We start from the raw sequence: 27,230 nt of genomic DNA on the forward strand, positions 1-27,230 counted from the left end.
GATGCAAGCTCCATGAGAGCAGGCACTTCGCCTGTTTTGTTCCCTGCTATACCTCCAGTCACTAGAAGAACTCCTGGTGCATAGTAGATGCTCATTAAAATTTACAGGAATGGTGAATGAAGGATTGAATGGGAGTGTTAAGTATTCAATACAACAAAGCTGGTTGAGAATACAGTACAGTTAGGAATTATCTGTTTGAAAACCACTCACCTGGTTATTACTCAGGAGAGGTTTGCAACAGGCACTGCGTATCAAACATTTCCTAGGTAGAACTATGTATTAATCCAAATGAAGGGACACTCACAAGGCTTCTGTAAACATTTATTTTGTACTTGTGGGCTACTGCCAATGCAGGCCCCTGGCTTCTGGCTCATTTCTACAGATTTACTTGGAAAGATGTGATAAACGTAGAAATTGGGAATATTCCTACTTATCAACCACAGTCACTTACTGGTCCATAAACAAAATGCACATGGAAGCCTGTGTGGTTATTCAGAAATCTATGACATTCTGAACTTGTAAAATGCATTTTTTATATGCAAGAGACAAAGCATCTTAAAGAAAAAGACCACTGTCTAAACAAAATGGTGTGAACCTATGGCTTATATTATAGGGCTATATCACTGCCTGTGATGCACCCATGGACTAATGGAATTGACTGCTAACACACAAATGAGCCCTGCAATTGGATGGCTGGCACCTGCTATCATTTTATACATGACTGTTCTAAAATACAGCCCAAGGAATCAACTGAGCTAATTTATCATCAGACATTTTTCTGGCGAAATCTGATAGAAGCATTTGCCCACTTGTCGGTCTCATTACCATGTTGAGGACTGGGACAATATAATACTTCAGGCTTTAATGAATTTTGCTCTGGCACAGGAAAAAATAAACCCCAAATACTGCTTTTTTCAACTAACCACCAACCAAAAAACCAAAATCCATTGTCAACCCGTGGCTCATCCTTTTTCATGAGGCCTCTCACATTCCACTTGTAATGGTAACATGGTCATGAGATTTATGAATACGGATAGATTAAAACTGACAGGTTGGTTGTTTTGAGGAACAGCCACCTAGATTCCATTTGGAGTGTGTGCTTTGGCACAAATGCAAGGCATTAATATTAGATTACATGAAATCCATACATACCATCTGACCTCATGCATATACCACACACACGGATACATTCCACAGAGACAATCACAGAAAAACTGGCTAAAAGGAATTTACGGTTGTTTATATACATATATATTTATATACACACAGTAAAAGATTTGCTGCTGTACTCACAGTCTGTAAACATCGTGGAAAATGCCCAGCAGAAGTCACTGTGGGCCTTTTGAAATGGTGACCATGTGAAGAGTGTGGGTAGGGAAAGCATTTAGATTCATACTGAAAACCCAGGGACATGAAGAACCTTAAGTTCATGGCAGCATCTGGAAGTAATTATATTTCATTGACACGATAAACTCAGCTGGCCACTTTGAAATTATGTTTTCCATATTCCTATATGGAAAAGGAATGACCAAAAAAAGTCTCACTGCCAGTTAACATTTTTAAAAGCAAGCAAAGGAATATATACATACATGTATATATGTATATGCATGTATATATATACATGATACATATGTGTATATTTGCACACACACATATACATGTTACTATTACCAAAAATAAACCTCAATGAGAATTTCCAAATCTTCTAAAAATACAGAATCCTTTTTTTCTTGCTTCGTTCTGGACTTCTATGCATTTCACTGAAAGTCTTGGGCATAGTTAAACGATACATACATTTAAATTTTAGTAAATGGTATTTTGATTTTACATAAAATGCTTCCATTAAAAAACTAGGCTTGTGAAAAATAGAACTGTTTGATTCAAGCATTATTTTTCAATCTAACAGAAAAATAGGCACAAGGTCTCCTATAATGAAACCCCATTAAAAAAGAAAATATAGGTTCTTAAAAAGTTTGCATAGCAGCTATTAAACTGCCATATATGGATATCAGTCTGTGCTTTAAGGTCCTGTAAGCTCCTGCAGCTTGAGAATTTATGTTTTAAAACATAAGCCGGTGACATGAGAAACACTAACCTAATGTCTCACCTGAATTCCGTTTTATGTGTTTTTAGGGACAAAAATATGTGTCAATGAGCTCAGATCATCAACTGTAGGCTACTATGCAGTTAAAAAATACTGGCACTGAATAACATTTCAAACAAAGGAGACTTAAACCCATACTGTGTTTGGCCAAAAAACCAAAATTACTTACAAAAAAGATAGAAAATCTTGTTACAATCTCTATAACTTTTTCATGGTGACTGCTCTCATTGAACATTCTACAGAACCACCATGAAAGTTTGCCATGTACTCGAAAAATCTATTTTCATGCAAAGGTAGTAAATATCCTTCTGGTTTAACTGAACAATCTCCTTTCCCCCTGCCAACTCCCAACATTTTTTAGGGCTGAATATAACATGCAGAATATGTAGATCAGATAAATCAAAGAAGTAAGATTCGCTGAATTTGTGGGTATAAACCGGTCAGCCCTTCAGTGTTTCGGGAAATGTTTTTCCAGGGGGTGGGACTGAGTCACGAGAGAAGGATGGACAGATTCCTGGGGACGCAGTCGCTGTGCTGACTTTTTCCTCCAGTAGGGCTTGAAGTACGCCGATAAATGTCCCTCCAGGTTAGTTGATACTGTCCTTGTGGCTGCTCCTCTCTGTGTTATGGTTGTTTTGCTCCTGGTTCTTCCACTGGATGCTTGTGCCATTCATGGGCACCGAGGTCATCAGACTCTTGGACTGGTAACAGCAGCAGCACAGGCAAGACTGGGAGAAGGAACAGACCCAGATTGAGAGGAGGCCACCAGCTTGTTCCCAGCAGAACACATAGGCTCACCAACAAGGGTGAATGTCCACAGGCATTTGAGGACAGAGTGTGGGCCTTGCCAGAAATCTGGAGTAGGGCGTTTGTAACCTCTAGGGAGACGTTAAATGGTTTATTCTAGTGCAGAGTGACAGATCCCGTGTTCCTTGTTTTGATTCACCAAGTTAAAGAGGAAAGGAAGGCAGTGTTGGTGGGGGGAGACTGTTCTATGACTTGGGGTGGGCGTGGGTGGGAAGGACCGGGAAGGGCCTGGCGTGTCTTCACGGTACCACCTGCGTGCCTCTCTTCATTGGGCACCTCATCTGAGGCTCTTGAACAGCCCCAGGGGGTAGATGCTATTTCCCTCCTGAATGAGAATAGGGGGGCTTAGAGAAGAGGCAGAACTGAACTCAGAACCCAGCACTCTTTCTGTTGGACTCCTTCCCCTGGGTGTGCTGCCTTTTTATGAATATCAGTCAAAACTGTGTTTAATTTCTGAGTGTACACCTGGATTTTTTTTCCCCCTTACCCTCTGGTTAATATGTAAACTAATTAGCAACTGATTTTACTCCAGATTACATAAATGTATTTGTTATGACCTGCATTTTCGTCACTCTTTCTTAGGGCAGAATCTTTCTTTTTTTGTTTTCATATATTTACTTTTATTGAATTTGTTAATGACACATAGTTTTTGCACTGCCAAACCATGCCTGAGAATTCAAAGAAAGAAATGGTACAATGGACAGCCTCATCCACCCATCATACAGCATATTAAAACTTGATTCATGTGCACTTTGATAATTCCACAATCTTTTAAAAAGTTGTAACAAGGGTTGGGATTTTTAAGTCCCCTTGCAGGTCTTTAGATTTCTATGCCATTAAATAACTTTTCCATATATTCATCTCTGTTCCTCAATAACATAATCCCCAACAAAATTTCGTTGGAAAAAATGCATTTTTCAGGGGAGATATGTGGCTCAAGGTTCAAGAGATTATTTGTTAAAAGATTTTTGGTTCCCAAATGAAGTCTTCAGATTAACCAAGAATCCTTTGTTTCTCAATCATCCAACCTCTCCTTGGCTGGCTCAGCTACTCACCCAAGCACATCAGAACATAGTCATCCTGCCTGCCACCTCAAGTAACTAGGGCAGAATCTTTCTGAGGGCATCTCATGACTTGTAAACATAACCCCAAAGTGTGGCAGTAAGAAGTTCCATACCAAGTTTTATTGATTCCTATGACTCTCTGGTTAATATCTGTCTCCTTTTAGACGGCAGGAGTCACAAAGGTAGTCACTTGTGTTTTTCCTCTCTTCTATCCTTAATACTGATAAACTCACACCGAGCACTTTCTGCTGTCTCAAGCACTGAACCACTTATTCCACCTGATGAGATGGATACAGTGTCTGATACAGATACAGACACAGCATCTGATTTACTGACAGGCAAACTGCGGAAGCAGGAGCGGCCCCACTTGGACCTGGTTTTAGATAGTCAGCTAGTGCAGAGCTGGGATGTAAATCAAGACTGTTCACTTCCAGATCCTGCACCCTTGAACTCTATGCTACTCTTCCTAATATGTACCATAAAATGAAGTTAAACATCCTGGCCAAAGTTAACGGATTCCAGTTAGGACTAATTCTATGCTAAAATCATTCTAGGAACTGGAAAAATAATACCTCAGCGAGAAGTGCTTGGAACTTCAGGAGAACACGTGTTGGCTTAGCTACAAGGAGGTTTGAAGAATGGAAGGAAACTGATTTTGAATTAAATTACATTGTTCAGATTTCCAGAGCCATAAACATTTACGTTTCTTGAAAAGACTATTATGAAGTATACTATTAAGTAGCATTTAGCAAGAGCTTTCTTAACAATGAGTTTATGTTTTGTTGAGACTATGGTTAAAAGTCTAAGGCCATGTAAGGTATGAATAAGTTTATTCTGTTGGCTTTGGAGCACAACTTGGGAATATTTCTTTTCAAAGCATGATACTAAATTGGCATGTTACTAAATTAGTTCTTTTTATTTTAACTTTTGAGTATGTTGTTTGAATAGATATTCCTTTTCTGTTATGCTGACAATTTGATGCTCTTTCTGGGTAACAAAATGTAATTTTCACTTCTCTTCTGAAAAGTTCAGCTGCTGAAAGTACTATTGTGATTTTCACTTCTCTTTTGAAAAGTTCAGCTGATGAAAGTGCTATTTACAACTGGAATGAGATATGCCTGTTGGATATCTAAGATACACATGTTGGCTATTCTTAAAAAATACTTGCTTACAAAGCAGAAATAGAGACAGAAGTAGAGAACAAATGTATGATACCAAGGGGGATAGGGAGGTGGCAGGATGAACTGGGAGACTGGGGTTGGCATATCCACACTCCCGGAACTTTGTATAGAATGGATAACTAATGAGAATCTACAGGGAACTGTACTCAGTACTCTGTGGTGGCCTAAATGGGAAGGATATATATATATATGAAAGGGGATATAGGTATATATATAGCTGATTCACGTTGCTGTATGGTAGAAACTAATAAAGCATTCTGAAGCAATTATACTCTATTAGAAATAAAAATAAAGACAAGACAGAAGAGGAAAAAGAATTCTAATTAAGTGGAAACAACTGAATTTGCTATTATTTACTATTGCAAACGGGCGGCTCAGCGGTAAAGAGTGTGCCTGCCAGGTAGGAATCTGCTGCGTGACGCAGGGCGCTCAGCCTGGTGCCCTGTGCCTGCCAGGTAGGAATCTGCTGCGTGATGCAGAGCGCTCAGCCCGGTGCCCTGTGCCTGCCAGGTAGGAATCTGCTGCGTGACGCAGGGCGCTCAGCCTGGTGCCCTGTGCCTGCCAGGTAGGAATCTGCTGCGTGACGCAGGGCGCTCAGCCCGGTGCCCTGTGCCTGCCAGGTAGGAATCCGCTGCGTGACACAGGGCGCTCAGCCCGGTGCCCTGTGGCAGCCTAGAGGGATGGGGTGGGGAGGGAGGTGGGGGGCTCAGGAGGGGGGCATATGGATACCTGTGGCAGGTGTATGACGGAAACCAACACAATATCGTAAAGCAATGATCCTCCAATTAAAAAAAAAAAAGAATCCACCTGCCAATTTAGGAGATGCAGTTTGGATCCCTAGGTTGGGAAGATCCCCTGCAGTAGGAAATGGTAACCCATTCCAGCATTCTTGCCTGGAAAAATCCCACAGACAGAGGAGCCTGGCAGGCTATAAGTCCATGGAGTCCCAAAAGAACTGGACACGACGGAGTGACTTCACAATAACAGCAACAACCATCACATATAATCAATCATTAATGCCAATAATTACTATGAAAAAGATCTTCCTGCTAAAAGAAATACTTACCTGGAAACAATTTTTAAATTTCTTGCTCACAAAATATAGAGCTATTGGGTTGATACACGAATTCATGGTTGCCAAGTTAATACCGATGTAATCCATGAGCAGCAAGAAACTTGAGCAAAAGGAAATAGAAGAGATAAATTAGAACATCATATTTTAAAACCTAACTAGCATTTATCTCTAGAAGAAGCATTTTTCTTGGCCAGGAGACATTTCTCAGAGGTGGCAGTCAAAATTATTTTTAAAGCCCTTGTTTAAATGGCAGTTTCAGTTCTGCAGGACATGTGCAGATACACCCACCACTTGGTTAACCCAGGAGGGGAGCAGCAAAGTTATTGATAGGGCTTGCACAAAATTTTGAGGTTGGTTATGGGCTGCAGCAGCTAAAGAAAAACAATCAACTTGGAAGATTTTATTTTCAAGGCGAACGTGAGTGTAGAGCAGGTGGTTTTGTAAAAGTCTTAGAAATGTGAAATCAGAGAAATTCCAATTTCCTTCTGAGTACATAGGATCCTACCTAAGTAATTCACATCGGTTCGTGTCCATTTCATCATACACAGTTTTCTTCAAAATGCGGCTTAAATGAAGAGGGAACCAGCACAGGGCAAAAATTACAACCAAGCAGAAAACTGTTTTTGCCACTTCTCGACGCTAAAGAAAAGTGAGAGAAAAAAATACAAGTTTAGTGTTTTTCTACCAGAGAAAATCGATACACAAAAGGAAGTAGGACAATGTCGGGTTAGTTTCAACATGACATTGTAAAGCAATTATACTGCAATTTTTTAAAAAAAGCAGTAGATTGGGACAGAATACTGGAAGAGGCAGAGCAACCCACCTCACCACCCTCTACCTCTTCAAGATTTCGAGTCCCGGAAACTCCCTTTGTCCAGTGGTCAGGACTCTGAGCTTCTGCTCCAGGAAGCATGAGTTTGATCCCTGGTCGGGGAACTAAGATCCCACATGCAGCACAGTGCAGCCAGATAAAAAATAAATAAGGTTTGGAGTTCAGTTGTCTTAAGCAAGGAGCTGTTAGTGATTCTTCTGGGGCAGCTGCCAGGAAGCATGGTAGCCTCAGGCTGGTTACTAGGGCCAGGTCAAAGGTTCGATGGTGGGCAGAGCGGGGGACTGGCTGGGATTGAGCCAACACTGTGACTGGGTCTGTATGTCTGTCGAACATATGGGGAGAACGTTAAAGTCTCCATAGCAGGTAATTCACCCGCATTGATGATAGCATGGTAGTCAAGGTGACTGACCCTAGCATAATAATAAAATGGGACAAATCTAGGAAATTCCCTGGTGATCCAGTGGTTAGGATTCTTGGCTTTCATTGCTGAGGGTCTGGGTTCAGTCTAGCCTGAAACCAGTTCCCCTGGTTGGGGAACTAAGATGCTGTAAGCTGTGTGGTATTTCACCCCCCAAAAACAATGAATAAGTCTCCAAAGGTGTTTGGAAAACAAAATAGGAGTAGGAAAAAGAAAGAGAAAAGGAAGAACAACATGTTTTCTCCATTTCTTGATCTTGGAGAAAGCTGGCATTCGGATTTTTTTGGCTTTTAAAATTCTTTCATTAATGACAGGTAGTTTCCAAAGATACACTGCAAATAAAGAGTGCGGGCGTGCTAAGTCACTTCGGTCCTGGCCGACTCTGCGACCTTATGGACTATAGCCCTCCAGGCTCCTCTGTCCATGGGATTCTCCAGGCAAGAATACTGGAGTGGGTTGTCATTTCCTTCTCCAGGGGATCTTCCTGACCCAGGGATCGAACCTGCGTCTCTCGAGCATCTTGTCTCCTACATTTGCAGGCGGGTTCTTTACCACTTAGCGCCACCTGAAGGTGAAGGATTATCAGCACAGACAATTGGAAAAACGGGGACATGTGGACTCTGGCCTGACTCCAATGGCAGGTTTACATGCTTTGGGGTCTGCACAGGATCAGTAAAACCTCAGGTTAGGAATTATCTGCAGCCAGCCATTTGCGTGCCCTGTATTTGAGTATTCCGGGGCAAGGCATTAGGAAGCCCAACTGGGAACATAAAATACATCTTGTCTGTAACCGGGATCACTTAATGTCAGAATAAAACTGATTGAAAACAGGGTTTCGAAGGGTAAGGCTGGTTCAATCTGAAGCATACAGCATTAAGTAGGGGAAACCTGCAATAAACCCATGTGATTGATAGAGCTATTTAAAAAGATCTCAGGGCAGTCGTCACAAATTGTGGCTTTAGCCCCAAGAACTGGGAGTTCTTTAATCTTTGAGTTAGCTAGCTAGCTGGCTATGGCTTCAGAGAATGTATAAACTGAATGATGATTGAGAACAATAAAGGATTCCTTTATTTATTAATCTACAGGAATGGGGGATCATTTTAATGGGCCATTTTGTGTCCACGGAAAGACAGTGTAGAAAGGAGTGTGTTGGGAGAGAGGCTGTCTCTTTGGAGCACATCCTCAAAGTGGGTAAACTTACTTATTTATTTAGGCTATGCCACATGGCATGTGGGATCTTAGTTCCCTCAGCAGGGATTGAACCTGTGCCCCATGCCATGGAAGTGTGGCGTCTTAACCACACGACCTCCAAGGAAGTCTGCAAGAGGATAACTTTTTAAAAGGTAACATTAATACTTTGCCACGTGACAGCTATTTGGTTAATCAATATCCATCCTTCAGAGTTTTCCTTACTATCAGTCAGATCCTGGATTTTGTCACAGCTACAGAGGAGCCTGGCTTCCTCACCCGCGCGGATCTTACCGATCACACCAGGTAGAAGCCGTTGTGTGGGGTTTCTGACACGGCCAGGCATGTTCAGAGTGGTATGGCCATAGACGTGGGGTTTCTGGAAAAGCCACTTAAACGTGGGGGCTACTCCTTTGGGGCACACAAGCTAATGTGATCTGCATCCTCCCCCTTCTGGCTGCCTAGAAAGGAGGTCTAAGGGCAGAAATGTCGCTGCTGTCTCCCAGTAATAAAGGAAAGGTAAGCACAGCAGCAGAACCCTGGCTCCTGAGTGCCTTGACCACTGAGCCGATGACATCTGAGTTTTCCGCTGTGGGAGACAGAGGAGCCCCGACTTGGCCTACTCCCCGTTATTTGGGGTTTTCTGTTCACATTTGTGCTCACTCGCTCAGTTGTGTCTGACTCTTTGCCACCCCATAAACTGTAGCCTGCCAGGCTCCTTTGTCCATGGGATTCTCCAAGCAAGAATACTGGAGACAGTTGCCATTTCCTCCTCCAGAGGATCCTCCTGACCTAGGGATCGAACCCACGTCTCCTGCGTTGGCAGGCAGATTCTTTACCACTGAGCCACCTGGGAAGATTTTCTGCTACCATTATCCAAACACAACCCCTAACTGATAAAGGTGTTGTCGGTATAGTGAAGAGAAATTCTAGAAAAACATACCAAAAGCAAGATCAAGAGCCATGTTGGACTTGGATGGGGAGGTAGGGTTTTCACTCTAAGCTAGCTCCCCTGCGACCCTCACCTCCAAAGTCGTCCCAATTAGGCTTGCCCTCCTGCAGTCAGAACCTGCTCAATCTCTGAGTGGGACGCAAGGCAATGTCTACTGCATGGGGACCAAGTTTTGGATTCTAATGTCCATTTTGTTGTGCCAGTCTCTTAAACACTTGTATAATAAGGGCACATGCCTGTCCAGCTTATCTCACAGAGTGTCTGGAGGAATCAAATACCAAAATGACGTGGAAATGCTCTTTGGGAACTTAAAAAATGCTATGAAAATGTGAAGCAGCAGCATCTTATTGCTCCCAAACCCTATTTAATTATTTTCAGAGCAGGTGTCACTCATAGCTTGAATAGGCTCAATTGTGGTGCTAATGCAAAATTGACATTTAAAAACACTGTTTTTCACTAATCTATTCTAATTAGTTACCTCTATTGCAGGAATGAAAGGTCATGCAGCTTAATATGTTTCACATCTGGAGTACTCTGAACTTTCATGCCTGGATGATGTCATGCTAAAGTTTCTCAAGATAATTTTCCTGTTAAATTTTAATAAAGGATAATAGCTTCCATTTATATAACATGTTAGATTTTTATGAAGTATGTGAATGCATGTTAATTCCTTTGATTCTCATAATAATACTGATTCATATATTATTATGTCCAGTTTAAGATAATGAATTGAAGTTCAAAGAAATCAGTACCCTGGTCAAAAAGAGTTGCCGATGAAGACTGATGCTCATGTATGGTAATCACACAGGGCAGTTATCCAGGCTCCATCAACAACTCACATTTACATACTTGTCTGTTGAAACTGAACACTTAACTACAGTCCTAGTTTTACTCTTTGAATTAATATATATCAACAGTATCCGACTACTTAGTATCAGCTGGGTTCTATTAGCCACCGTATATGCATTACATAATCCCTTTGATGTACTACTATATACATTGCATTAAAAATTTTTAAGACTCAAAATTGAGCTAGTTTTTGCACAGAAAAGTGCAGGTGGGATCTCCCTGGTGACCCAGTGGCTCAGACTCCGCACTCCTAATACAGGGGGCCTGGGTTTGATCCCTGGTCAGGAAACTAGATCTCACAGTCAAATAAATAAATATTTAAAAGGGCAGACATTATTTTATACATTTTTCAAAAAAACGAGAAGTTCAGAGAGAGAGAGCAATTGTCCAGTGTCACAGAGTCAGCAAATAGAAGCTTCACAGCTTTATCTGTTCTGTTTGCTGCCTGGGAGAGACAGATAGCCTCCTACTGACAGGTTCAGATTTCTTCTGGGACTTGAGGCTTTCCAAAATGGGACTTCTTATGTACCCAATCCCATTTCTTTCTGTGAGTCATACCTTAGACGCTGCTTTAATGAGGTCTGTCTCCTTTTCCTACTCCTCAAAGGCATGGTATTCATGTGAGTTCTAGCTAGATACCCATCAGGAACAGTTCAACCCTCCTCATGCGTGAACAGTTTCTTCATGACTTTATCTCATATCTTCCTTGGCTTTCTATAGCACAGGCTACTTTTACCACACCTTGTGATTCTGTTTTTCAATTATCTCATGTTTGTGTTTTATTTCCACAACAAGACTGTAAAGCCTGCTGGGGAGAAAGTCATGTGCTTCTTTTTTTTTTTTTTAATAGTCCTGGCACAATTCCAAGCCCAGTTCAATGTACTACTAATCAGAAACACACGTTTGATAGATACTCTTGGCAAAGTTAATGAATAGTTCCTCTCTATTTGGGCCCTGCCCCCAGGGCCACCTGTTTCACAGGTCGGTTCCTGACTTCACTGGAGAAATGCTCAATATTCTAGAGAAAACAAGGCATACAGACAAGTAAGACAGTATTTTGATTTTTAGGAAATCAGGCTAAATCTGCAAAACACAGTATCCATAGTCCTTTCGTTGTCAAGGACGAACCAGTCTTGGCCAGATCATCATGACCTTGTGAGGCTTACCTGTTTGAGATGCTCACTGAGGGCAATTCTCAGGCTGCCGTTCCTTCGGTTTAACATCTCACAAGTCATGAGGGTGTAGAAGATTGCCGTGCACACCAGAGGCATGCAGAAGTAGAACCCGAACAGCCACCAGTCCTTGACATCCTGATAGAACTGGAAAGAGGAGAGGAGGGAGAGAGGAGGAAGAGCGTTAGAAGGAAAGTTCTCTGCACTGTGCCTCTGGGGGGCTTCACGCTTACAGCTACGTTTGTACATTCATGCTCGATGCTTGCGGTAATGGGCTTGGAGGTCGTGCTCAAAACTCAACTAAACTGGGAACCCCGAACGTGTAGTTTCTGGTTTAGCTGTGTGTTGTGTGCTGTGGGTTGCTTTTTATAACAGCACACGAAGAAACTGCATTAGTATTATTCTGACAATACTATTCACAATAGCCAAGACAACAGCAACCTAAATGTCTATTGACAGATGAATGTGGTGTACATATATATATATACACACACACCATATACAGAGACAATATACACCATATATATACACACACACCATGTATGTATATATACATATATAATGGAATATTACTCAGCCATAAAAAGAATGAAATAATGCCATTTGCAGCAACAGGATGGACCTAGAGATTATCATACCAAGTGAAGTAATTTAGACAGAGAAAGACAAATAACATATGATATCACTTATATGTGGAATCTAAAATATGGCACAAATGAACTTATCTATGAAACAGAAACAGATGCACAGACATAGTGAACAGGCTTGTGGTTACCAAGTGGGCGGCAGGGTGGGAGAGGGATGGATTGGAAGTTTTGGATTAACAACTGCAAACTATTATATATAGAATGGATAAACAATAAGGTCCTGCTGCATAGCACAGGGAACTATATTCAATATCCTTTCATAAGTCATAATGGAAAAGAATGCGAAAAAGAAAATACATAACAGAGTAACTTTGCTATATAGCAGAAATTAACACAACATTGTACATCAGCTACAATAAAATAAGTTTACAATTATCCAAATTATTAAATAATTTTAATAATTAACAGTTATTAATATTTTTAATAAACTGAAGTTGGTTTGAATTACACAGTGGGAGAACCCTCATCAATAAAAGGAATTCCCTTTCAAAGCTCATAAAACATGCTTTTGAGACATACAGAATCTGTATCTTTATTGGTGATTCTCAACGTTTTGCTAGCGCCTGGTTTACTTCTGACTGCTGTGGTGAAAGTGTCCTTAATGTGCCTGTCCTGTTCGCAAAGAGCGAAGGTTATGAATGGCTTATCTGTGGAGCTCCCGTTACTGGGAGTTAACCCTTTGTCTGGTATGTCTGCTATGCGACCTCAGCCAGCCAGTGTGAGCCATCAATAACCATGTCCTTCCTCTCTCTCTTAATACTTACCACCTGGAAACTATTGAGGCAGAGCAGCTTATCTGAAGGCATGTTGAACCTGATCTCCCTGTGGACAGGATTTGTAAATACCAGGATTACTCAGTTTTATGTCTTTTTAAAGGAGAAAATGTAATACCCAATAAAAATGGAAATTAGAAAATTATAGCTAAATTCTTCCTCTCACTAAATTAATCACCAACTTGGGAAGAACGCTTTTCCTTTCCTAATGCTGTTTCTCCAGATAGTTTATTTACTAAGGATAATGCAGCCTCCTGCAATATCTCAGTTCCCACAGTAAAAAATAATCACACTGCTCTGTGAAAAACTGGAGAGTTTCTGAATATAGAAAGAGGCCCAGTAGGCTGCATTTATAACATGTCTATTAAAATATGCTATAAATGGTTCCTGAGGAAAAAAAGTTCTGGGCAGGGGTTCATAACTATTTTTATGCCAGGGACCCCTTTGGATTTCTGGTGAAGACTATAATTCTGAGAATAATACTTTAAAAAAATTTATTTTATATTAGAGTACAGCCAATTAACAATTTTGTGATGGTTTCAGGTGAACAATGAAGGGACTCAGCCATACATATACATGTATCCATTCTCCCTCAAATTCCCCTCCCATCCAGGCTGCCACATAACACTGAACAGAGTTCCCTGTGCTATATAGTAGGTCCTTGTTGGTTATCCATTTTAAATATAGCAGTGTGTACATGTTGATCCCAAATTCCCTAACTATCTCTTTGCCATATTCTTCCCCCCTGGCAACCATAAGGTTGTTGAGAATAATGCTTTAAAATGAATGAAATAAAATACGTACCATTACAATGGAAACAAATTACATTAAAACATAGCTATAAAAATATGCAAAAGAAAATTCTAATATCACAATATATGGGCTTATTAACAAATTAAATGGCAGACCTAATGAATTCTATCAGAATGTGGAACCAATGATGAATGTAAATGACATTTCCAGATTATATGTCATGTAGTATGAAAATGTCTGTTATTTCCATTTAGTGAAAAAAAAAACCAACATGGTACTGTTAAACACTACTGTGATTTGTTGCCTACATCCACATTAATTAGAAGGAAATGATAAATTTCAGTTAGAAATTAGTGAAAATAAACATGTAATTTCCTTTTCCTTCAAGTTCACAGACCACTGAATTGTAGCCTCAGGTTAAGTGCGGAATCTCAAAGGAGTTGGCTTATTCAAATCTGTTTATACAAATATTTTCCTATTCACATCATACTGTAGAAAGATCTTAGTACTGAACTTAAAACACAAACAAAAAAATCAGAACTCTTATTTAAGTACCACGCACACACTCCTTGAAGAAGCTCCTTCCTTTGTACCCCCTCCTGCTGGGGTGCACCGCTGGTGGGCTGTGACTGCCCAGAAGCAGCTGTGGGGGGCCTGGGAGTTGGCCCTTGCTGGAGGAGACTGGATGGAGTCCCCTGCCCCTTCCGAGGCAGAGGCCAGTCCAGAACGGGATCACACATTTCTTTTGAACTGATGTCATCGACAAGGGTACAGAGGGGCCTCCCTCCAGTCTTGTGAGTCCTCAGCCACTTCAGTCGTGGACGACTCTTTGTGACCCCATGGACTGTAGCCTGCCAGGCTCCTCTGTCCATGGGGATTCTCCAAGCAAGAATACTGGAGTGGGTTGCCATGCCCACTCCCAGGGCATCTTTCCCACCCAGGGATCGAACCGGAGTCTCTTAATGTCTCCTGCATTGGCAGATGGGTTCTTCACCACTAACACCACCTGGGAAGTCCCTCCCTCCAGTCTAGCTTAGAGCAAAGCTGAGAAGGAAAGACTGGAAAAAGAAGGGGAATCAAAAAGAGACCAGGGGGAAGGAGAAGCCTAAAACCTTAGACTTGAAAAGAAGCCTACAAAGTCATCAGCGCACGGGACTTCCCTGGCAGTCCAGTGGTTAAGACTTGGTGCTTCCAGTGCAGGAGGTGCTGGTTGGATCTGTAATCAGGGAACTAAGATCCTACAGGCTGAGACATCAACGAAGAACCCGCCTGTCAATGCAGTGGCTGTAAGAGACGTGGGCTTGATCCCTTAGTTGGGAAGGTCCCCTGGGGGAGGAACTGGCAACCCGCTCCAGTGTTCTTGCCTGGAGAATCCCAAGGACAAAGGAACTTGGCAGGCTTCAAGTTCATGGGCTCACAAAGAGTTGGAAGTGACGGAAGCAACTTAGTACGCATGCATGTACAATCCTGCATGCTGAGGGGTGTGACCAAAAAACTATCAGTTCAAACTCAGTACTCTTTATGCAACCCTCCAGGCACCCCCGCCCCTGCCTGAAGGGCAGCCACTCTTAGCTTCATTGCTAACAAGGAGAATCTTTCTTCTGAAGAAACCTATTTCCTTTTATCCAGTAAGAACCATCAATAAGTTCCTTATTACACTGAGCCTTTTTTCTAACGTTTCAGTTAGAGGTATCCAGATCACTCATTCACACTGCCCAAATTCTGAGAATACACAGAAGCACTATACAAAAAAGATCTTCATGACCCAGACAACCACAATGGTGTGATCACTGGACTACAGCCAGACATTCTGGAATGTGAAGTCAAGTGGGCCTTAGGAAGCATCACTACACATAAAGCTAGTGGAGATGATAGGATTCCAGTTGAGCTATTTCAAATCCTAAAAGATGATGCTGTTAAAGTGCTATACTCAATATGCCAGCAAATTTGGAAAACTCAACAGTAGCCACAAAACTAGAAAAGGTAAGTTTTCATTCCAATCCAAAGAAAGGCAATGCCAAAGAATGTTCAAACTACTGCACAATTGCACTCATCTCACACACTAGCAAAGTAATGCTCAACATTGTAAAAGCCAGGCTTCAATAGTATGCAAACTGTGAACTTCCAGATGTTCAAGCTGGATTTAGAAAAGGCAGCAGAATCAGAGATCAAATTGCCAACATCTGTCATATCATCGAGAAAGCAAGAGAGTTCCATAAAAACATCTATTTCTGCTTTATTGACTATATCAAAGCCTTTGACTATGTGGATCACAACAAACTGGAAAGTTCTTCAACAGATGGGAATACCAGACCATCTGACCTGCCTCCTGGGAAATCTGTATGCAGGTCAAGAAGCAACAGTTAGAACTGGACATGGAATAATAGACTGGTTCCAAATTGGGAAAGGAGTACATCAAGGCTGTATGTTGTGACTCTGCTTATTTGACTTATATGTAGAGTACACCATGTGAAATGCTGGGCTGGATGAAGCACAAGCTGGAATCAAGATTAACAGGAGAAATATCAATAACCTCAGATAGCAGATGACACCACCCCTCTGGCAGAAAGTGAAGAACTAAAGAGCCCTTGTTGAAAGTGAAAGAGAAAATTGAAAAAGTTGACTTAAAACTCAACATTCAGAACAGCAAGATATGTCATCTGATCCCATCACTTCATGGCAAATAGATGGGGAAACAATGGAAATAGTGTCAGACTTTATTTTGGGGGGCTCCAAAATCACTGCAGATGGTGACTGCAGCCAGGAAATTAAAAGATGCTTGCTCCTTGGAAGAAAAGCTGTGACCAACCTAGACAGCATATTAAAAAGCAGGGATATTACTTTGCCAACAAAGGTCCATCTAGTCAAAGCTATGGTTTTTCCAGTAGTCATGTACGGATGTGAGAGTTGGACTATAAAGAAAGCTGAGTGCCGAAGAATTGATGCTTTTGAACTGTGGTGTTGGAGAAGACTCTTGAGAGTCCCTTTGACTGCAAGGAGATCCAACCAGTCCATCCTAAAGGAAATCAGGCCTGAATATTCATTGGAAAGATTGATGCTGAAACTGAAACTCCAATACTTTGGGCACCTGATGTGAAGAACTGACTCATTGGAAAAGACCCTGATGCTGGAAGGCATCAGGAGGAGGAGAAGGCAGGAGGAGAAAGGGATGACAGGTTGGATGGCATCACTGACTCGATGGACATGAGTTTGAACAAGCTCTGGGAGTTGGTGATGGACAGGGAAGTCTGGCGTGCTGCAGTCCATGGGTCGCAAAAAGTCGGACATGACTGAGCAACTGAACTGAACTGAATTGAAATTCTGAGCACTTCCTACCACTTCATTTTTCACTGTGGATGTTGACTTAGGAAAAAAAGTCAGTAGATCAGCAGAAAACTTTAATTTTTAAGGTTGCCAATTTGGCTGTGTTGAGGAACACTTTTAATTTTAAAACAAGAATTTCCAAGCAGGGTAACTGGTCAACCATAAGACGACTAATTTTTGTGAATTTTCCAAGGTAGAAAACATACCATAAGTTGTCTGTAAATGATTAAAGGTGAAAGCAGACTTTGTGAAACTTACATCAAAGCACTGAATTATGCTGATTTAAGAGAAATAGAAATAGTTACTCTTGGTTTTTCTCCTTGGTCTACATGGGACTAGTTTTGCAGAGGAAATATGCATTTGAAATGTTTCCTTACATGCTAGGCTATGTAATTAAGCTGTTCATAAAAATTAATGTGGTCAGGTATAATAAACAACAACTGAATTTGTTACTCTAAAATGCTTTTTTAAAAAGTTCTGAAAATTTATATCATTTTAGAATCTGTACTAAGATAAGCACACATGAGAATGACATCCTACTTTCAACTAGTACATCTATCTTTTAAAATACGTATGAGAAACATGCATTTCCCAAAGCAGCATCAAATAAGTATCAGCGTGTCTGTCAGAGGGAAATTGTGCTGTATTCCTTATTCTCAAAACAAATTGCACGACATGTATACACATCAATCTCTCTTAGTTTGTTTCAGAATTCTGAGTTGTTTGGCACAGAGCAACAATTGTGTCTACAGTTACAAAAGGGAAAACAGAGTGGACGTTCTAGACAAGAAGCCAAGCCCTGGTTTAACATCTACTTTTCATGCAATTGAATAATACGGTAAGTCTCCTACCTATGAATGAATTACATTCTGCAAGAGCGTTCATAAATCCAATTTGTTCATTAGCCCAACAAAGTCAACCTAGGTACCGAACTAACACAATAAGTTATATAGTACTGGACTGTAATAGGTTTATTGTACTTTTCACACAAATAATATATAAAAACAACAAATGATATATAAAAACAAAATATAAAGAAAATGTTTTTAATCTTACAGTGTAGTATCTTGAAAAAGCGCAGTAGTACAGTGTGACAGCTGGCATACAAGCCCATGTTCACATCTCTGGAAGTTCACAACTTGAAGGCTCATTTGTAGGGACTTACTGTATTTGACTGAACTAACAGAGTAAACCAGGCTTCCCTGGTGGCTCAGAGAGTAAAAAATCCACCGGCAACGCAGGAGACCTGGGTTCGATCCCTGGGTTGGGAAGATTCCAATAAGAAGGGGATGGCTACCCACTCCAGTATTCTTGCTTGGAAAACCCCATGGACAGAGGAGCCTGGCGGGCTATAGTCCACGGGGTCGCAGAGAGGCAACTACTGAGCGACTCAGCACAAACAGCACACAACACACTGAGTCCCACTCGGCAGTGTAGTGACATCAAGTCTTGGTGATGGTAAGCGAAGGCCTCTCCCACTCCCCAGTTAATTTCCCTTAGACTATTCATACCTCCATGAATTTTGACGTGGCATTGAGCATACAGGTTCTGTGCTGGGCACCCTTGTATTCAAAAGGTACCATGACGAAGCCGATGGCTTCAGGGATGGCCAAGATAAAAGAAAGGATCCAGATGGAGACAATCTCAATGGCTGTGACCAAGGGAATCCCAATTCCCTGAACACGACTCCAGGAGGCAACCGCTCTGTACCTGGGAAAAAAGAACGAGGAGAGTGATGGAACCAAGTTGTTAGGAAATTTTGTTATTTCAATTCAATAAAAATTCTGTTAATAAATGTTGGAAAATCCTTCCATTGGCCACTGACCAAGCCTTTTTAGGAATTTTCTGTGTGTGAAAAACAGCTGGGAACATTAAAAGTTCCACCCGTTTGGGGGTTCAACTGGCTGGCAGGCCTGCGTCTGAGATCTTCACTTGGGGTTTAGTGAAATCTCGTGAGAGTTTAGCATGTGGCCACTAAGATAGGCATGCTATGTTTTTTAAGCTGTGGGAAAAATTGGGTAGTGAAAACTGCTGGTACTTATGGTAATATCTTATTTCTGTTTCTATATTTTAAAAAACTTGGAATATTATATATGAAGTGGATCTAGATATCTTTAAGTGAATCATGACCATAGATATTCCATTGTTTTCTCCCTTCTTCGACCCTCAAATTATGGTTACAGTGGGTGGCCATTTTAGTAAATAAATATTTCTAATTATTACACTTTAATGTAGTCAATGAAGCAGAAGTAGATGTTTTTCTGGAATTCTTTTGCTTTTTTGATGAGACAACAGGTGTTGGCAATTTGATCTCTGGTTCCTCTGCCTTTTCTAAATCCAGTTTGAACATCTGGAAGTTCTTAGTTCATGTACTGTTGAAGCCTGGCTAGGAGAATTTTGAAATTACTTTGCTAGCATGTGAAATGAGTGCAACTGTGTGATAGTTTGAACATTCTTTGGCACTGTCTTTCTTTGGAATTGGAATGAAAACTGACCTTTTCCAGTCCTGTGGCCACTGCCGAGTTTTCCAAATTTGCTGGCATACTGAGTGCAGCACTTTAACAGCATCATCTTTCAGGATTTGAAATATCTCAGCTGGAATTCCATCACCTCACACTAGCTTTGTTCGTAGTGATGCTTCCTAAGGCCCACTTGACTTTGCACTCCAAGATGTCTGGCTGTAGGTGGGTGATCACACCGTCACGGCTATCTAGGTCATTAAGATCTTTTTTGTATAATTCTTCTGTGTATTCTTGTCACCTCTTCTTAACATTTTCTGCTTCTGTTAGGTCCATACTGTTTTTGTCTTTTATTGTGCCCATCTTTGCATGAAATGTTCCCTTGGTATCTCTAATTTTCTTGAAGAGATCTCTAGTCTTTCATATTCTATTGTTTTCCTGTATTTCTTTGCATTGATCACTGAGGAAGGCTTTCTTATCTCTCCATGCTATTCTTTAGAACTTTTGGAACTGGTTCAAAATTGGGAAAGGAGTACATCAATGCTGTATGTTGTCACACTGCTAATTTAACTTCTATGCAGAGTACATCATGTGAAATGCTGGGCTGGATGGAATACAAGCTGGAATCAAGACTGCCGGGACCAATATCAATAACCTCAGATATGCAGATGACACCACCCTTATGGCAGAAAGCGAAGAGAACTAAAGAGCCTCTTGATGAAGGTGAAAGGAGAGTGAAAAAGCTGGCTTAAAACTCAACATTCGAAAAACTAAGATCATGGCATCTGGTCCCATCACTTCATGGCAAATAGATGGGAAAACAATGGAACCAGACTTTTTTTGGGGGCTCCAAAATCACTGCAGATGGTGACTACAGCCACAAAATTAAAAGATGCTTGCTCCTAGGAAGAAAAGCTATGACAAACCCACACAGCATATTAAAAATCAGAGACATTACTTTGCTGTCAAAGGTCCATATTGTGAAAGCTATGTTTTTCCAGTAGTCATGTATGCATGTGAGAGTTGAACCATAAAGTGGACTGAGCACTGAAGAATTTGATGTTTTTGAACAGTGATGCTGGAGAAGACTCTTGAGAGTCCCTTGGACTTCAGGGAGATTCAACCAGTCAATCCTAAAGGAAATCAATCCTGATTTTCATCAGAAGGACTGATGCTGAAACTGAAGCTCAATACTTTGGCCACCTGATGTGAAGAACTAACTCATTAGAAAAGACCCTGATGCTGGGAAAGATTGAAGGCAGGAGGAGAAGGGGATGACAGAGGACAAGATGGTTGGATGGCATCACTCACTCAATGGACATAAGTTTGAGCAAACTCTGGGAGATGATGAAGGACAGGGAAGCCTGGCATGCTACAGTCCATGGAGTTGCAAAGAGTTGGACATGGTTGAGCAACTGAACAACAAAATCATAATACTTTAAAATGTAAAAGAATAACTATAGCTCTCCCATGTGGCCTGGTGCCAGACTATGTAAAACTGAACTAAATATACCTTGGTTCCTAATCTTTAGGGTTTATAATTTAATATAAAAAGAATGGCTCATATAGAAGCACAGGATATAAATGTAACTGAACAATTTTGCAAATCAAAACACCAACTGGCATTAAGAAATTGTGTTTGCCTTACTTCTTACCTTAACATTTTATGATAATAATCACATTTAAATGTTAAGTATAAAGACAGTTTGGTTTGAGAAACTCTGTGCTCTTTGACCTGATGTGATGGTATGGTGCTAACTGCTTTCAGATTTACAGTTAAGAAAGGACCTGGGATGTGGTACAGTATTTTTGTGGCTTCATTCTCGAAATTTTTGCTGCTGTTGTAATGGAAAGGAAACATTTTCTTTTTATAGCTTTCATTAGATACTGCCAAAAGAAGGCTGTGAAACAGACCAAGGCATTGGAGACAGGTGCACATGGGTTTGCAGGCCAGGCAACTTAACTGGAAGGATTAGTCAGCAACACCCAGGCAAGATACAAAATACCCATCGCCACTGAAATGAGCCCTTCATCACTTACAGTTAGTGTTCTGTCTCAGTACATCTAAAAAGTACATGTGTGAAAACATAACTCCTAGGAATTATGCTACCTTGTTCTTCACTGTAGACTAGAACCTATAGTTTTGGTACACACAATGATGCCACGTGGCATATACATAGCTCAATTTGCTGGAGAAATGTTTTGCAAAAGATTTTTAGGGTAAATAAGATTGGTGTACAGTGAGAATCTCTGAAAAAGTCCAGACTAGTCCACAATGGAATAAAATATAGCTATGCAAACAGACCAAGAAGATCCTTTTACGATATAGCCAACATTGCATTTTAAAATTTATGGCTATTACCAGTGGAATAAAGACTGCAATATATTTTGCTTTCTACTTCTGTTGATTTTGCTGCCTTATTAGACTGGCAGGCTGATGTCCAGTAAAAGCTAAAAGGAATGGAGACGGGATGTCTATATCCCCAGGCTGCTGATAAATTTTATCTATTTCTTCTCCCTTTTTCTTATCAGGAAAGGTGATGTAAATAAAACACTTTATCTCTTAAGAGAGTCAGAAAGCCAGATTTCTTAGGCAGGATTGGAGATGGAAGGTGGTTTAATAAGAAAATGTGGTCTACATGTTCTAATGATGAATATATTCACAGAGCAGCTTCATTTTGTAACGTGCCAGTGAGTTCCCAGAATATTACAGATCTATAATCCAATGTAAAGTCAACATTTAAAAATAAGTAGAAGTAAGTTTTCGTATTTAGTTGAGCGAATGATTCATAATCAGTCTGCTCCTTCCTTAACCTGCAGGACTGAGAACTAGAATGTTTTCCATTTTTAATCACACTGATCTTGTTTCTTGAGAAAACAAAAGCAATTACAAATAATCATTTGTGATGATAGAGTTAGAGAAAGATGTGGAGAATAAGAAATACTGGATGTTCCAAAAATGATTTCTATCTGGAGAGAAAAACATAACACATAACACATAATATGTTCTTATTAGGTGTGATTATAAATGGTCTTCAATCTAGTTGGTGTGTATACATACGATATATGACACTGTCATTGAAAATCTGCAAGTGTGGAGCCAACTGCAAACAAATAATATTCAGGAAATAATTCCTCCTCTTTGAAATGCTTTCTTCACTTGGTTCTGACAATCTTCTGCTGGTTTTCCTCCTGCTGCTGGGATTGGTCCTTCATTTCATATCCTTGGCTGCACTATGCCCATGCCTCAAACTCAGTACTGCATTTCTCCATAGCCCTTCAACCTCCTTTCTATCTACCTTTACTCTCCTAGTAATCTCATCTATTCTCATGGCTTGAGTATCATTTAAACTATCTATATGCTGATAATTAATTCTCAGATTTGTAACTCTAGCTTAGAACTGCACCTCTAACTCTAGAACTGTATATCCACCTACCTGCTTGGGATCTCCACTTGGATATCTAATAGGCAGTGAAACTCACCCAAACCAGGCTCCTGGCTTTCTTCCTTGCCCCTTTCCGTGCCCTCTCTCCAGTTTTTACCATCTCAGACCCCCAAGCCTTGAACTTAACCTTCACTCCTCTTTTTATCTTCCACTGCATATCCAGTTTTGTTTTAAAATTAACTTTTATTGGAGTATAGTTGCTTGCTGGAAAGAGTGACAGACTTTATTTTCTTGGGCTCCAAAAGCACTGCAGATGGTGACTGCAGCCATGAAATTAAAAGATGCCTGCTCCTTGGAAGAAAAGCTATGACCAGCCTAGACAGCCTATTAAAAAGCAGAGACACTACTTTGCCAACAAAGGTCCATCTAGTCAAAGCTATGGCTTTTCCAGTTGTCATGTATGGATGACTATATGTATGTATGTATGTATGGATGCGTCATGTATGTATGGATGAGAGTTGGACTATATAAAGAAAGCTGAGTGCCGAAGAACTGATGCTTTTGAGCTGTGGGGTTGGAGAAGACTCTTGAGAGTCCCTTGGATTGCAAGGAGATCAAACAAGTCAATTCTGAAGGAAATCAGTCCTGAATATTCATTGGAAGGACAGATGCTGAAGCTGAAACTCCAATACTTTGGCCACCTGTTGCAAAGAACTGACTCATGAAAAGACCCTGATGCTGAGAAAGAATGAAGGCAAGAGGAGAAGGGGACAGCAGAGGATGAGATGGCTGGGTGGCATCACTGACTTGATGGACATGAGTTTGAGCAAGCTCTGGGAGTTGGTGATGGACAGGGAGGCCTGGCGTGCTGCGGTTCATGGGGTCGTAAAGAGTCGGACACGCCTGAGCGACTGGACTGAGCTGATAGTTGCTTTACAATGCTGTGTCAGTTTCTGCTTTACAGCATGGTAAATCAGCTGTAGGTAAACATACATCCCCTCTTTTTCAGATTTCCTCCCCATTTAAGTCACACAGAGCACTGAGTAGAGCTCCCTGTGCCACACGGTCAGTTCCCATTCAGTCCAGTTGCTCAGTCGTGTCCGACTCTTTGTGACCCCATGAACTGCAGCATGCCAGGCCTCCCTGTCCATCACCAACTCCTGGAGTCTACTCAAACTCATGTCCATTGAGTCAGTGATGCCATCCAACCATCTCATCCTCTGTCGTCCCCTTCTCCTCCTGCCCTCAATCTCTCCCAGCATCAGGGTCTTTTCCAAAGAGTCAGCTCTTCGCATGAGGTGGCCAAAGTATTGGAGTTTCAGCTTCAGCATCAGTCCTTCCAGTGAACACCCAGGACTGATCTCCTTTAGGATGGATTGGTTGCATCTCCTTGCAATCCAAGGGACTCTCAAGAGTCTTCTCCAACACCACAATTCAAAAGCATCAATTCTTCGGCACTCAGCTTTCTTTATAGTCCAACTTTCACATCCATACGTGACGACTGGAAAAACCATAGCCTTGACTAGACGGACCTTTGTTGGCAAAGTAATGTCTCTGCTTTTTAATATGCTGTCTAGGTTGGTCATAACTTTCCTGCCAAGGAGTAAGTGTCTTTTAATTTCCTGGCTGCAGTCACCATCTGCAGTGATTTTGGAGCCCCCCAAAATAGTCTGACACTGTATCCACTGTTTCCCCATCTATTTCCCATGAGGTGATGGGACCAGATGCCATGATCTTAGTTTTCTGAATGTTGAGCTTTAAGCCAACTTTTGCACTCTCTTCTTTCACTTTCATCAAGAGGCTCTTTAGTTCTTCTTCACTTTCTGCCAAAAGTTATCTATTTTATCTCATTAGTTATCTATTTTACACATAGTATCAATAGTGTATAAATGTCAATCCCAAACTCCCAATTCATCTCACCCCCAACATTTAGTTCTCTAGTAAACCTTGCAAACTTGTCCTGCAAAATATATTCATTATAACCATTTCTCACCATTTTGCCTGTTACCATCACTTAGATGACTGCAATAACTTTCTAACTGATCTCCCTGTATCCTCTTTGCCCTCCTGTGGTCTGCCCTGAATACAGGAACCAGAGGAACCTGCTAAAATGCAAGTCCATCAGGTCACCCTTCTGCTCAAATCCCCTGGTGGTTCCTATGGCAACAGGAATGCCTGTAGGTGTCCTTAGACCTGCCTCTTCACTTCCCTCTGGTCTCCACACAATGGTGTCTTCTAACAGAAGCTTTCCCTCAACACCCTATTTGAACTGCCAGCTTCCCCTCCAGACCCACCCTGTCCCAGTCAGCCTGATGATTTTTCTCCATAGCACTTATTACTAGGGGACCAATCAAATTCTGGGCTGGCCACAAAGTTTGTTCAGGTTTTTCTATAAGATGTTACGGAAAAACCCAAACAAACACTTTTGCCAGCAACCCAATATTTTACTTATTTATTTTGCTTACTCTCTCTGTCCACCTCTTCCTTTAGAATATAATCTCCTTAGGGCAGACATCTTGTGCGTTGGTCACAAGACCTACATCAGTAGATGCCAAATAAATATCTGTTGAATTAAGCATCTTTGTTTGTTTCCTTACCATGCATTTGGCTTTACTGGGCAAAGCCAATCTACAATGCCAATGTGTTCTTATTTTTCAAGTCAGACTTGAATTAGGCAACAGATAAACAGCTAATACTGTTAGAATCCTAAAATGAAATAATTTAAAACCAAGAGGGAACTCTGGGCTGATCTTCCTCCCTTTGTGTTCTGGTTGGGAACCTGTTCTGACCTTTCTTTCTTTGTGTTCTGGGTATGTAAGCAAGTCCTCTGCCTGGCCGTCAGTGAGTGTGGGGCGCCTGGCCTAGGGCTCTGGTCTGCCAAGTTCCAGGGCAGTCTTTTCCCATGACCCCACCTTGAACCCTGTCATGTGGCATGCAAAATAAAAGAATAAATTACATGTTATATTTATGTAAAATATGTGTGCTACTGTGTACGTCTATAAATAGTTATTATACATGTTTTCAAGGCTAGAGTCATTTAATACATGTTTTTGAATCTTTATGATCTGGGAAATAAAAGTAAATATTATTCAATGAACAATGTAAAAGAAAATTTAAATTCAAAGGATTACTTCAGCAAAATCTATTTTCATTTCTCCTTATCCTTTGCCCATTTCTGTTCTCATAAGTATGATTTGAATATATATTATAATCTTGTCAATTTTGCTACAATTTTGTATTCACTTTTTAATGTTTCTACATAGGAATGGCATTTATTAATTTCATGGCTACACAGTATAACAAGATATTGATAAAATTTACCTAAATCTTCCTCCTATGATTACATTATTTCCAGTGTTCCAAGTTTGTAAAAAACATGTCTATAACTATGTTTGCATATACAGGTTTTTTGAGTGATTTTCCTGGGTTAATAATCTTAACTGAGGTTACTGAATCAAAGGAATGAAAAAATAGCTTAAGTACGTTTAAAAATGTTTCTACTAAGTGCCTGCCAATGCTTCCCTTCATTAGAATTTATTTTTCTTCAATTTTGCCACTTTCATAAGGCAAAATAGCACTTACATCTTTATGTACATCATTAATTAGCAACAAATATGGCCATTCGTAACACTTTTTTATGATTTGTGTCTCCTATGTGATTGGCAAACTAATTGCCATGCAGAGGTTTGGGGGCAACACAGCAGCAGAAAGAATGTTAAAGAGAAGCCAGGTGAGATGGATTAAAAGATAGTTGCAGAAGAATGAAATAATGCCATTTGAAGCAACATGGATGGACCCAGAGATTATCATACTCAGTGAAGTCAGAGAAAAACAAATATTGTATGATGTGATTTACATATTGAATCTAAAGATAATGATACAAATGACTTATTTATAAGACAGAAACAGATTCACAGACATAGAAAACAAATTTATGGTTATCAAAGGGGAAGGAGGGGAGGGATAATTTAGGAGTTTGGGATTGGCAGTTATACACTACTATATATAAAATAGACACACAACAAGGGAACTACTGTATAGCACAGGGAGCCATATTCAATATCATATAATAACATATAATGGAAAAAATCTGAAAAAGAATAATGCTTATATATGTAAAACTGAATTACCTTGCTATACACCAGAAACTAACACAATGTTATAAATCAACTATACTTTAACAACAAAAAGAAAAAATAAATCAATAAAATTAAAAAACAAAAAGACAGCTGCAGATATGTACATA

At 40.6% G+C, this 27,230-nt stretch overlaps 1 protein-coding gene across 1 annotated transcript in view; it reads right to left on the bottom strand.

Annotated features, from left to right (window-relative positions):
* Window positions 1–847: 847 nt before the first annotated feature.
* Window positions 848–27,230, bottom strand: part of EDNRA (endothelin receptor type A) — a 78,203-nt gene continuing 51,820 nt past the window's right edge. Inside the window, exons 4-8 of the mRNA XM_020890902.2 lie at window positions 18,651–18,849; window positions 11,637–11,789; window positions 6,737–6,870; window positions 6,223–6,331; window positions 848–2,832 (exon numbers count right to left, since the gene is read on the bottom strand). Of these exons, the coding sequence (XP_020746561.1) occupies window positions 2,692–2,832; window positions 6,223–6,331; window positions 6,737–6,870; window positions 11,637–11,789; window positions 18,651–18,849 (736 nt within the window). The 3' untranslated portion in view covers window positions 848–2,691. The remainder of the gene's footprint in view (window positions 2,833–6,222; window positions 6,332–6,736; window positions 6,871–11,636; window positions 11,790–18,650; window positions 18,850–27,230) is intronic.

Source organism: Odocoileus virginianus, chromosome 12, assembly GCF_023699985.2.
Source record: "Odocoileus virginianus isolate 20LAN1187 ecotype Illinois chromosome 12, Ovbor_1.2, whole genome shotgun sequence".
Classification (NCBI taxonomy): Eukaryota; Metazoa; Chordata; class Mammalia; order Artiodactyla; family Cervidae; genus Odocoileus; species Odocoileus virginianus.